Raw genomic sequence first — 13,071 nt, 5'->3', positions numbered from 1 at the left:
AGTTCTTGTCTGCTGCCACCTTTCGTATCTAGCAACAGCAAGTAGGCTGGGGGCAAGTGGTTGGGAGCGGGACACAGCTGGCACAGCTGACCCAAATTGATCAAACGGATATTCTATACCACATAACATTGTGTGCAGAAAAAAAAATCCCTGGTGTAGAAGAAGGAGAAAGGCGAGGTGCTGGCTTCTAGGGTTGCCATTGCCAGGAGGCTGGTCATCAGTCTGCCACTGGGGGTGGTGAGTGATTGCCTTTGCATCACTTGGGGAGTTTGTTTGTTTCCCCCTCCTCCCCCTGCCCCCTTGCACACATAATAAGCTGTCTTTATCCTGAGCCATGAGTTTTCTCACTTTTCTTCTTCCTGTTTTCATCCCCCCCCCCCCCCCGTCCTGCTGGGGAAGGGGCAGTGAGTGAGCAGCTCTGTGGGTGCTTGGCTGCTGGCAGGGGTCAACCCACCACATTATTCTGCTCTAAAAAGCAGTCTGTAGGGGAGCTGTTAGCACAGTGTTTCTCATCCACAGTTCCCTCAGAGGGTCTTTTTCACCTGTAAGCTGTCTCTGCATAAATAGCTGGAGATGTGCGACCCACAGGACCTAATGTGTGCTGGTAGGGCTGCTGTTGCAGGCTCACAGTGTCACCCTGGGCCACCAACTTGAACATGCCTTGCCAGCCCGAGGACCTACAGGACTGCATGTGCAGAATTGATAACTGGGACCTACACCCAGCTGTCCAAAGGATGCGGATTCCTAAAATGAAACCTGGAGTGGGAAGAAACCCAACCTCATTCCCACAGAGTTGTCCAGGTTGGGACTGTGGAAAGGGCCTGAGCTTGATGGACAGGTGATAGTTAAGGGCAGTGTGAGGAAGAGGGTAGTGGTGGTGGTGGGTCTGAGCAGGGAGTGTTGGGTACCCGAGGCAACGTGCATAGGATATCAGCTCCCAGCTCTGGGCTGTGAATCCCAGTGTGGGTGCTGGGCACCTGGCATGAGTCAGCACCAACCTTCATACCACCCAACTTTGCTGGGGGCTTGGATTACAGGGCATGAATTATGAATTGCTAAAGCTTGGAAGGAGAAATTCATAGCAACACATAGCACAAGCATGCGATTACAAGAAAAAAACATCAATAACTACAGAATATTTAAATTGCAGTTCTCAGCCAAACTTACCCCTCCAATAACTTGATGTATGACCAGAGTGACTGTTCATAATGTAGTAAAAGTTATAGTTCAAATCAATTATTTTTCACAGCATTTTGGCTCAGAGTAACAGCCTTAACAGCAGTGCTGTTTTCATGAAAAGCAGAAAATTTATCCAAAACTTCACGTCAATCCCTAGTGATTGCTATGGATGGGATGGTGGGGGCCAAAGAAAGAAAACCAAAAAAGCCCAAAGGACAGGAGAAAAGAAGCTTGCTCACCACAATTAAAGAAAGAAGACGAAAAGAGAGAGACAATGCTGCTACAGCTCTGATGTGTACTTGTAGCTTTATTTCCTTACTCTCATAGCAACGCTCCTGCAGTATGACTCATTTCCTGTGACCGATGCCATCTTTAATTACCATGGCTAAGATAAGTCCAGCCCACAAGCTTTCCAAGCCAAATGCTGCTGGTGGAGCTAAAACCACCTCATACAGCTGAAACACTCTGCTCTTAAAGCTGGAAGACCAGAAGCTGAGAAACATGACAAGCAGATCTTTTGCTTGTGTGCTGGCTTTACTGCACTTCTGTTGTTGCTCTGACTCCTATGAACCACCAGCACTGCCTGATGTTGGAGATCCAAAGTTTATTGAGGAATGTGTGCAAACCCATAACAGATTCCGGTCTGGAGTGAACCCACCAGCCAGCAACATGCTCTACATGGTAAGGGGATCTTCACGACTTACGTGCAAGTGTGTAGCATTGTGATGGTGTTTACAGTTCTCAAAGATTGTTTTTGTGATCACATGCAAAAAAAAAGAAAAACAAAAAAAACCCCAACCTGCTGTGGTCATAAGAGCTACTTCTCTCTAAAGCAGAGAAAAAGGCTCTGAGTATCACATGGCTTTATACGATCGGGTATGTGTATAGTTTCTCGTGGCTTAATTTCCTCATTTGAAACCCAAGATTTCAACCCTCAATCTAATGCTGTTGTTTTGTGCTGTGAAAAGCCTCCTCGTTCCCAGGCACTGCAGCTCAACAGCCCGGAGTGTAATTTATGTGCAGACCTAAGCACAACCTTTCATACTTGAGTCGGCAAGAGCAGAGCCTGTTGCCAAATGACATGGGAGAGCTTTCTCTAAGGTTTCTTTGTGAGGCTGTCGGACTGAGCCAACAGAGCAGCTGTTCCTAGGTGCTGGGCCTGCAGGGGAAGCCAAAAGGCAACAAGAGCAGCAGGAGCGAGTGCTGGAGGCATCAGGCCCTGCACCACTGTGCCCCCCTGCCTTCTCCCTGGCCACACTGGGGGGCAGTGTCTGCAATCACCGAGCAAAAGACAGCCTGTTGTGATTCAAAATATGCCCAAAAGTGGCCACCTCTCACTTCAGACGGCTCGTGACGCTTGTCTCCCTGCTGGGTGGCACAAGGAACACCCTGCAAGGAAGAAGCTGTATATGGGTGCAGAAACCTGGGCTTCTGCCTGGCAGGCCCATCTCCGATTTGTGAGATGTTCAATCCCAGTAGCTTGAGTAGCTCTTTCTTACTATCTTGCATTGCCAGAAGAGAACATAACCACACCTGTAATTAGCAACACCCCGACTGAAGTTCCACTTCTGGTTGTCAAACACTAAAAAAGAAGTTCCCGTTAGGGAGGGGTAAGTGAGCAGAGAGCAAGCTCGAGTTGCAAGCCTGACAGGAAATAATTTAGTTTCTCTTCTGGATGTGTCTTTTACTTCAGCTTTCTTCAGCTGGGCATCCTGAACTTCCAGTACATATTGCTCCAGACTCCGTTTTCTGAATTGCTTTACTGTGCCTACGCTAACAAAATCTTGCTATGACATATTAAAAGAGCATTATTCATCTTTTTAAATTGTGCCTAATTTTTCCATTTGAAAAACGTGAAGACCTGAAATCTGAAAAAAAAGGGCTTAAGAAACAAAAAAAACAGATAAAGATTATTACAAATAAAAAAGAATTAAATCATGGTAAGTTTCATTCAAAACACTGCAGAAACCCTAGTCTGAGGTATGACCTCTCCCAGGAAGAATTTAATTTGGAGAAAGCAGTACAATACATGATAAAATCCATTATGAAAGTAAAAGCACTGGAATTGAAAACAGCCTATTTCTTCATTTTTGAATGGCCTTTTGCACTTCAAAAATGAGGAAAAGATGATTTCTTCATTTCACAGGGAACTCCTGTTTGCTCTTGATAACTGTCCACCTAGATACGTAAAAATGAAGACTATGAACTCAGGGCATTTCCACCTTCTGGAAAAATAGTTTTTAAAAGAAAATACAAGACAGAAACTCCTTTAACTGCAAGTAACAAAGCCCAACCATCTATATTTAAAATACATTTATTATAAAATGAGAATGCTGATCTAACTTTTTTTACTTGACAAAGGTGACTCCTTTCCCATTTACCCAAAGCATTGCTTAGGTCTGTTCCAAGGCTCTTCAAAACCAGCAGAAAGAGTCTCACCAGCTGAATTGGAGCTTCACAACAGTCTCCTTTCACTCACTGCTGCTTTGCATCACTTTTCACTTATCATACATTCAGTTTTCCCTCTGTAAATCAGCAAGCAACTCATCTGAGTTATAAAACCAAAACTGAGAAATAGTTCATGGGAAAAAAATATTTGTAATTACTATTTCCTCAAGCAGCAAGGATACCTATATGCAAACCTACCTGTCCTGTGCATTCTTCCCCATGCAGTTTAGTCCAATCTTTTTGCATAAATGCAGTTTCATAAGCAAATAAGGAGTACAACTATAGTGAAACTAGAGAGCACTCTGAACTATCAGTTTCTGCACATTGTTTTTTCAACTTGCAGCCAGTTTAAGCATTCACACACAAAAAAGAAAGTACGTTTAAACTTATTAATTTACCTTTAAAGTTATTATTATGTATTCCTTTATGGAACTTTAAACTTATTATTAATACTATTATAGGATGAAGGAGAAAAGAGATGTGTGGACTCCTAAAAAGCAGAGTGTGAAAAACAAGATTGTGAAGCACTAAGGTGCATCCACCACTGTCATACATCTTTCATCATGGTCTTCTCCTTGCAGCCTCAGAGCATTGCCAAGATGTAAACTGCAGCCTCTATCTTAACTTGCAGTAATGTTAGGACTTGGAGATAACTTATGTACAGTGCCAGGTTTTGTTAATTATCCTTAAAAGTTGTCATCTAAGGAAATACCAACTGCTTACTTGAAATAAGATCCCCTGTCCCAAGTTTACCTTTAATATTAGATACCCCGAGTTCCTAGGCAAATTATTTATGTGTTAGTTTTGTGGGAAAATACACCCCCTCCCCAAATGTTAGCCATAGGAACAAATGGAAGACATAGGTTACAAACTATTTTCAAATCTCTATAAATGTATTTTGGTATGATCTTGCAATTTTTATTTACTTAGTGGTATCATAAACAATACACAAATCTTTCAGGCTTATCTGTGGCACAAAACAGTTATATTACGTAAAACATAGCCATAAAATCTAACAACCTCTAAGCCCTTTTCCTTAGTCATGGTTCTTGATCCATTCAAAACAAATTCTCAGTGATTCTATTGTTTTCAGGAACAATAGAGATATTTTCATCCATGTAGATTGTCCTGGTTTCAGCTGGGATAGAGTTAAATTTCTTCGTAGTAGCTAGTATGGGGCTATGTTTTGGGTTTTTGCTGGAAACAGTGGTGATAATGTGGAGATGTTTTGGCTGTTGCTAAGTAGCGCTTACACTGGCCAAGGACTTTTTCAGCTCCCCGTGCTCTGCCGGGTGCACAAGCCGGGAGGGGGCACAGCCAGGAGAGCTGACCCAAACTGGCCAAAGGGATATTCCATACCATATGATATCATGCCTAGTATATAAAGCTGGGGAAGAAAGAGGAAGGGGGGGGGGGAACATTTGGAGTGATGGCATTTGTCTTCCCAAGTAACTGTTACGTGTGATGGAGCCCTGCTTTCCTGGAGACGGCTGAGCACCTGCCTGCCCATGGGAAGTAGTGAATGAATTCCTTGTTTTGCTTTGCTTCCGCGCGCAGCTTTTGCGTTACCTATTAAACTGTCTTTATCTCAAACCATGAGTTGCCTCACTTTAACTCTTCCGATTTTCTCCCCCGTCCCACCAAGGGGGAGTGAGCGAGCGGCTGCGTGATGCTTGGTTGCTGACTGGGGCTAAACCACGACATAGATAAGGACAAATAAAAAAAGTTTATTTTTTTAAAAAGTCCAGTCCAAAATAGTTCAGCACAAAATGTAACCAGCAGTACAGGCATACACTCATGGTACTGCATTTTCCAGGAGGTACAATGCTGTATTTGCTCAATCAAGTTGTATGCACAAGAAAACCCAGCAAAACCAGAAACCACCTCCAGTGCAAACAAAAGACACTTTTATAACTCAGTCACTTAGATAACCACTTTTTGTAGGACTGAATAGCAGGTAAATGAGTGATTCCACAAATGTGAATTCAGCACTAACATTTGAAGCCAACAAACACAAAGATGCAAGCCAAGGGGTTGAGTTTAAACCATCCCCAAAACTGCCGCATGCTTGTGAACTGACATGGAAACAGTGGCCTTAATGCATGAGGCTGCACTCCAGTCTGACTGGTATGATAAGCGTAACCCCCCAATCTCCAGATTTCCTGTAAATTCACTGTTAAAATTAAATTAACATTCTCTCATGGCTGGCACAGCCTAGAAATGAACATTCCACCCCAAACACTGTATTTGACTGATGTACAGCTCTTGGTGTTCAACAAACCAGTCAGCCAAGATCACCCACCACCCCAAAAACTTCAAGTTTAATGAGTGACTAAGTTCAAATCAGAAATGAACCTACAAGCCAATTTACCATGTAGCTCTGCCAGTCTCAGCAGAAGCAAATACCAAATGACCATGAAGCATATATGCTACTGAGACCCACCTTCTCCAGAAAGTTGCTCTGAATTACTGCATTGCTAAGTTACCATAGTGATTTTTAGTTGTCTTTATTTTGCAGAGTTGGGATCCAGATTTGGCAAAGACCGCAAAAGCTTGGGCAAAGAAATGCCTGTTTAAACATAATACGTACCTCAGAGATCCAGGGCAGGCTCACCCCAAATTTACCCCTGTTGGAGAAAACCTCTGGACTGGCTCACATTCTCTTTTTACTGTGCAAGGAGCCATCACCTCTTGGTATAACGAGGTCAGCGCCTACAATTACAACAGCAATAACTGCAGAGGACAATGCAGCCACTATACACAGGTAGGCATTGCATTTTTCCATCTAAACCATGCCATTTTGACACAGAAACTCTAGATTTCTATTGAAGATTCAGTGAACTGGTTTCCAGGTGCTGTAGTCTTATTTTCTGTCTGTGTGCATGAGATGTTCTCATGTCCCCATTTTAGGGGGGAAAAGAGTCACTGCATTTTTGTTTTTAAATATGCCAGCTGTATTTTGTTTCCAGGAGGAAAAGAGGACAGCCATCAAACAGTTATCTAGCCAAGCAGTGGCCAAAAACCAGGCAACAGCAACGGCTGTGGGCTGCAGTGTGTGATGGGATGAGGTCCCAGCTCTGGCAGACAGCCTCTGCATGGCACCACAAGCCATGCCAAGGGCTCAGGAAATAGCAGCACATGAAGAGATGTCTGCAGCTCTGCAAGCATCACGTGCACATTTTTCCCAACCACAATTCCCAAACAACTGACCACGGCTATGGGAGAGCAGGATGGCTTGCAACACTGGCTCTAGGGATTAGATTTTGACCTGAAGCTATTTAATATTTTCTGCAGAGATAAATATAAGCATTTAGGACTTGAAGGGATGAGCTGAAGTTGGCGGGGTGTCTGAATGATATGTGCAGGTTCTTGCAGAGAAGATATTTGGATGCAGGAGCCATGAGAGGTGACAGTGTGCTGCTTTTCGAACTTGCTCACAAGGACACAGCAAGAGTCAGCATCTGGAAACTGTGGTGAAATGCACCTTAACTGGCACTAAGCTGCAGTGCTGTTTACCACCTTGTTTGTAAAGGAGTAGCCCAGATGGTTGCATGGGGGAGAATGAGAAAGTAAGATTATTCTCACTTGGAGACAGCAGTGATAGTGACTGTAGCTACATCTGCCCAGCTTTGGGAGGCACCCTGGGTCTGCACCTTTGGGGAACCCCTCATTCCTCTCCCTCTTTCCCAGCTATGAAGGAGTTTCTTGTGGTACAATTACTGCAGTACCAGAACCACATCCCCAGCATGTGCCTCAGCCCGTGGCCGGCTGGGAGGGGGAGGGTCCTGTGATTTGGTCCTTTACCATCCTCAGGGATGCAGCTGTCTATGGCTGATGTTGGGGGAACAGCCTCTGCTCTGCTGCTGCACTGAGAACACCTTCAGGAGCCCAAGCAGTGTGTCCTTGTTGTGATTTAATCCCAGCCGACAACTAAGCACCACCCAGCTTCTCGCTCACTCCCCTGCACAGGATGGGGAGAGAATTGGAAAGGTAAATGTGAGAAAACTTGTGGGTTGAGATAAAGACAGTTCAATAAGTAAAGCAAAAGCCATGCAGCCATGCACGCAAGCAAAACAAGGAATTCATTCACCACTTCCCATGGGCAGGCAGGTGTTCAGCCATCTCCAGGCAAGCAGGGCTCCATAACACGTAACAGTTACTTGGGAAGACAAACACCATCACTCTGAAGGTTCCCCACTTCCTTCTTCTTCCCCCAGCTTTATATGCTGAGCACGGCATCATGTGGTGTGGAATATCCCTTTGATGACTTGAGGTCAGCTGTCGCAGCTCTGTCCCCTCACAGCTTCTTCTGTACCCCCAGCCTATTTGCTTTTAAAAGTCAAGAAAAGGCCTCGTCTCTGTGTAAGCACTGCTCAGCAGTAACTAAAACATGCCTCTATTACCAACTCTGTTTTCAGCACAAATCCAAAACACAGCCTCATACTAGCTACTGCGAAGAAAATTAACTCTACCCCAGCCAAAACCAGCACAGATCTCCCCAGAGCTGGCACCAAACAGCCACAAACAGAAAGGGCCAGGCTTCCCCTCCGAGCTGGCAGAGGTGCGAGTGTTTCCTCATCTCCTGTGCTGCCAGGATCTCTCCACATCTCTCACGTAGTCAGTCATTGCTGCTGTTGTACAGCCCTCAAGTACCACTGCGCTCTTGCCCCGCCTCTGCTTCTGGCACAGGGTTTGTTTTTCCAGGACTGAAGCATTTGGCTGCACTGTAATGTCTGAGCTGGGTAGAGAATGCTGGGTCAAACTGAATGGCTTGTAGCAGACAGAGGATCATTACACGATGTAATACCCTCACCTGTAGATTATCTTAGTCGTGGCCATGATGCTAAATGGTGGACCCACAGCCTGGACATGTGCCTTCCATAACATCAGTGCCTTCCAGCTATTTGCCTACATGTCCTCTCTGGATTTAATAGTGGGGCAACCAGCCCTCCTAGGAGCTGTAGCAAAGCTAATGGATTGCCGTGAAGTAAAGGAGACAAACTTTACCTTCTCCTTTGCAAGAGAGGAAAATTATCTGTTACAGCCAGTTCTTCTTTCTTTCAGTCATTTTAATAAACACCTGGTGAATTATGCAAAACAATCAGGTGCTTTTCAGAATAAACTATGATTTTGAGATCCATCACTGCTGCTTTCCCCTATGAAGCCTGCCCAAGGAGCGCTCCTCAGTCAATTTGTTGTCTTGAAACGGAGGAAGGCAGGTCTTCTCCGTAACGCTTCAGATGCTGAAGCAAAGCCTTTGTCATGGTGTACCCATCTGTCTTTGCAGATCGTTTGGGCTACAAGCTACAAGGTTGGCTGTGCTGTCCATTTCTGTCCCAGGGTGGCGTACTACTCCATAAGCAACGCAGCACACTTCATCTGCAACTACGGGCCGGCGTAAGGTTTTTCATTACAAATATTTCAGAGTTTGGGGTCCTGCCCCTTCCCTCCCACAACGTGCGACTTTGTTAGATTGGTCCATCCATTCATGTGTTTCGTGGGAGGAAATGGTCCCCAAAATAGAGAAGTAGGTACACCCCTGTCTAACCAACCAGCTTTTTTTGGCTACATGAGGACTATGTATGGTAGCCAAAAAGCATTGGCCCTGGTAGAGAGGGTAGAATTTAAATACTGAAATGAAAATACTAAAGTGATAATTTGGAACCTAATCCCTTGCTCCTGAGTCCCAAGACAGCCCCAGATGGTTGCCAAAGTACAAGCCCAAAGGCTGAAAATATTTACAGACATGCCTGCAGAATTATGCCCCTAGGTCTATGGTTTGGATAAATATTAAGGTGTGCGCTGTTTGCAGCTGCAGTCTGAGCTTTAGCGTGAGAGTTTGGGGCTGAGGGCTGCTTGTGAGGCTGGGGCTCCTCAAGACAAAAGTTTACCTGGAGGTCCTTCATATGCATTGTCACTAGGATACTTGTTGCATCTAGGATTGATGGTTTTTTACCCTTCCCCAGGTGATTAATGCCACCACACTCTACATAGTACAGCTTTAAAAGCTTTACATGCATACCATGTTGGGCCAAGGCCTTGCCAGCCCACGGGCTCGAGCAAGTTTGGCATTCCTGTTGTCCAGGCTTCACCCCTGAAGAATATGTACCCAGTTACCTTGAAATGACACAGCTGCCGCTCTCCCCAAAAGCCCCACGCCCAAACAGGCCATGGGACCATTGCCTCTGCCGGTTCTCGAGCCAAAAGCCACTGATCAGCCAGGGCAGCCTCTCCTTTCCCTTCTCAGCACTTGCTACGCACCCCACTGTGCCAGATGGTGCAGAAACCCTGTGCACAGGCAAGCTGGCCCCAAACACTGCCAGGTGGTGCTCTCTGTCCCTCGAGCCTCATGCCTGGGTCTCCCAAAGACACAAGCCAAGCCTTCCTCCGTCTGCTCCTTAGCCAATACCTGTATCATGCAGAAGACCGAAATCATGCTGGATTGCTTGGCCTGCATTGGCAGGGACCCCACAGGGAAGGGGAGGGGTGCCCTCAACCCTCGACAGCACCCAGCAGAGCAGGCAGGTGCTCTCCGGGGAGGCGAGGGGCTCTAGAGAGGGCTTTAAAGCTGGGCCCTTCTCTGCTGCGTGAGGACACAGCAAACAGGCTGTTGTGTGCTAAGAAGAGGGGTAATGTCATGTCCAGCTGTTGCTTTTGAGAAGCAGCAACTGAAGTTCTTTCTTTAACTAATCTTCAACTGTTTTCAACTCTGCCCAGGGCCAAAGTAAGATGCATGCACAATTTCAGTTCCTAAAGTGAATTTACTCCAAAGGATTTTCCTCAGGTTAGACCAAGCAAAGTCTCACCTTGCTGAAAGTAATGAGGTTTTACCGTGAAGTTTAGCACTGCTGAAGATTGCATGCATATAAAATCCCTCTCAGTGTTTATGGGCAGTTTGAGGCATGCTGTAAATCTTGCTTTGGCCATGCTCCAAGCAAAGCAGAAGCACTGAGCTGCGTTTGGTGCAGTATCAGAGGTGGGCAGGTAATACTGAGCCAAAAGCCCAGGTGGTTTGAGAGCAGTGTTACTTTCCTTCGCAGTGGGAACTACCCAGAGCACCCATACAAGATGGGAGCAGCGTGCAGCGACTGCAACGGCGAGCAGTGTTCCAGCCAGCTGTGTCGTAAGTAGACGAAAACCATCCCTCATGCCCAAGGACACATAGAAATGGAAAGCACGCACAAAAAGATAATGGCAGGAGGCAGGCACGGCGCTCCCCTGTTCCCAAATGTAGCCTGAAAAACTGCAGTCAGAAGCCAAGTGAGCAGTGATGCACAAAGCAGGGGGAGGAGGGCAGAAAGAGCATGTTTTCTCCACTGGGAATTGATGGGATGGGATCTGCTTTTCAGGTGTTGGAGGCTATGATACAGGAGATGCTGTGGCTGCGGTTTAAGGTGTTATTACCCCTGCCAGGAGTTACTGCTTGCAGGAATGGGAGCACAGAAGGGGATACACATCCCCTCCCAGGGGCTCCAGGTTACTACCTCATGCATGAACTGCAGCTTGAGCTGGTGCAGGTCCAAGCGAGCCCTGCCCCCACCTTGCCGCTGCCCGGGGCGAACGCTGCCATGGTGCTGCCAAAGCTGCTCGCTCCACTGAACATTAGCCTGCCCACCTGCTTTCCCCTAAGCACTGGGAGGGAGCCAGGCTGACACGCACATGTGCAGGTGTGAGAGCCCTTCACAGGGATGTGGTGCTCAGCCTGAGCCCCTGGCAGCCCACCCAATTCAGCTGCCCTTGGCTTTGTGATAGCCAGATGGAGTCAGGTGCAGAGGAGACCTATAATTCCTGTAAGAAGGCCAAGGCACTGTGCTGTGGACATCTGCCCCAGGGGATCCGAGGGGACGGTCACGCTTTTCCCCAGCACTCAACCCCAGTGAACTAACAGAGTGGGAAGGTGGCACTGAAACACCAGCACCGCAGGAAGGAGAGGCAGTCCCTGACTCACAGGGCCATTTAACATCAGTTACCGGCTGAGGATCGTAAACGCAAGGCACTGAGCAAAACCCAGAGTCATCTTGTGAAGTGCACCTGGGGGAGCGAGTCCTCTCTATGCCAGCCACTGGTGGGGGGAGAAGGCAACATGGTGTGATCAAGCGCTCCTCAGCAAAGCCCTGGGAGTCGCTGCAGAGCTCTCCCAAAGTCAGCGGGTCTTTGCTTCTTCCTGGAAAGACACGCAGCTCCCATAGCTGCATTTGTGAGCCTGTGGTGAGGTTCGCACTTCATTCCCTTTTGCTTAGGCTCAAATTGTTTATGCTGTGTAAGTCTGATGATGATCACTTCTTTTCTCTCTCCAGAAAACGCAGAGCGTGACAAAGTCATTAGTAAGTACCACCAGGATTTACTGCTTCCATTTTTTGCCTTTGGCACAGTTATACTTGAAAACAAGTAAATTCTGTTATTCGTAGGTGATTCCACATGGTATCCAGACTGGGACAGACCTGCATGTGACGAGTACTGCATCACCGTTATCGCTTTAAGGCCGTTACTCCTTGTACTTACAATTCTGGCCACCTGGGTCCTACCAAAATACCAGTCTATAGCACCCGCCAGTGAGTGACACACATGCATAAGACCATGAGAGCACTTAGGCCAACTCATCCCTTACCTGCACGTGAGTTACTGGCAGCACAAAGATCAGCAGAGACATTGTTTGCACCCACAAGTGATTCAGAAGTACAGAAATACCATCTTCATTGCAGGCAGCAGCTCGGAGAGCTGCTAAGCAGCCTTCTCATTGCTCAGGACCAGTAACTGGTTCTAAGTTACCGATGTTATTTTTTCCAAAGTGGAGCAGTGTGAGCAGGATCTGGCGGGTAAGGGAGCACGCTGCCCAGGCAGCGCACTGAGGCGCAGGCAGCTGCCTGCCACACTTTCTTAGGAAGGGCCGGAGGGTGCCCAGCCCAGAAGCCTGGCCCCAGCCCCGGCCAAAGCCCCAGGCAGAGCTTGCACCTCTCTTGCTCCTACTGCGCTCTTTCCTTGGACAGTTCTCCAGCAAGCTGCAGAGTAGCCTGGAGAGGTTTTTCATTTAGATGTTTTTCTAATAACTTTCGGACCATGTGAGCTCTGGCATTTTCATCCTGGGACAGGCAGTGCACTTCTGAGTCCCACAGTGCACTGGGGCCACTGGTACTTCTCTTTGCTTAGAATTTGGTTTTAAACACATGTCATCTGAGCCAAGACATGATTACGTATCACCACAATCTTTCCTGTTTTTTTTTTCTTTTTCCTCTTTTCTGAGCACAGGCGTTTGACTGCTATTTCAAACAATAAATCATTATGTCCTGCTTCCCACGTATGGCAGTTGTATATCTGCAACATGACCTAAAGCTTAACTGCTGGTGCACAAAAACCCCCACATTCAGCTCCAACCTGCACGATGCTGAGAAACACAATGCTGGGAATGATGGCATAAAACTCCAAATAAAATCATGCTGTGCCTGT

The 13,071-nt window shown here is 46.7% G+C and overlaps 1 protein-coding gene across 1 annotated transcript; it reads left to right on the top strand.

Annotated features, from left to right (window-relative positions):
• The first annotated feature begins 1,280 nt into the window (after positions 1 to 1,280).
• Positions 1,281 to 13,071, top strand: GLIPR1 (GLI pathogenesis related 1). Its single transcript, XM_075080770.1, has 6 exons — positions 1,281 to 1,860; positions 6,146 to 6,391; positions 8,915 to 9,024; positions 10,668 to 10,750; positions 11,925 to 11,951; positions 12,036 to 13,071. Exons 1-6 carry the CDS (start codon positions 1,681 to 1,683, stop codon positions 12,185 to 12,187), a joined length of 798 nt encoding a protein of 265 aa, XP_074936871.1. The 5' UTR covers positions 1,281 to 1,680; the 3' UTR covers positions 12,188 to 13,071.

This window comes from Phalacrocorax aristotelis, chromosome 1, assembly GCF_949628215.1.
Source record: "Phalacrocorax aristotelis chromosome 1, bGulAri2.1, whole genome shotgun sequence".
In the NCBI taxonomy this organism is placed as follows: domain Eukaryota; kingdom Metazoa; phylum Chordata; class Aves; order Suliformes; family Phalacrocoracidae; genus Phalacrocorax; species Phalacrocorax aristotelis.
This window is presented reverse-complemented; position numbering and strand designations above follow the sequence as displayed.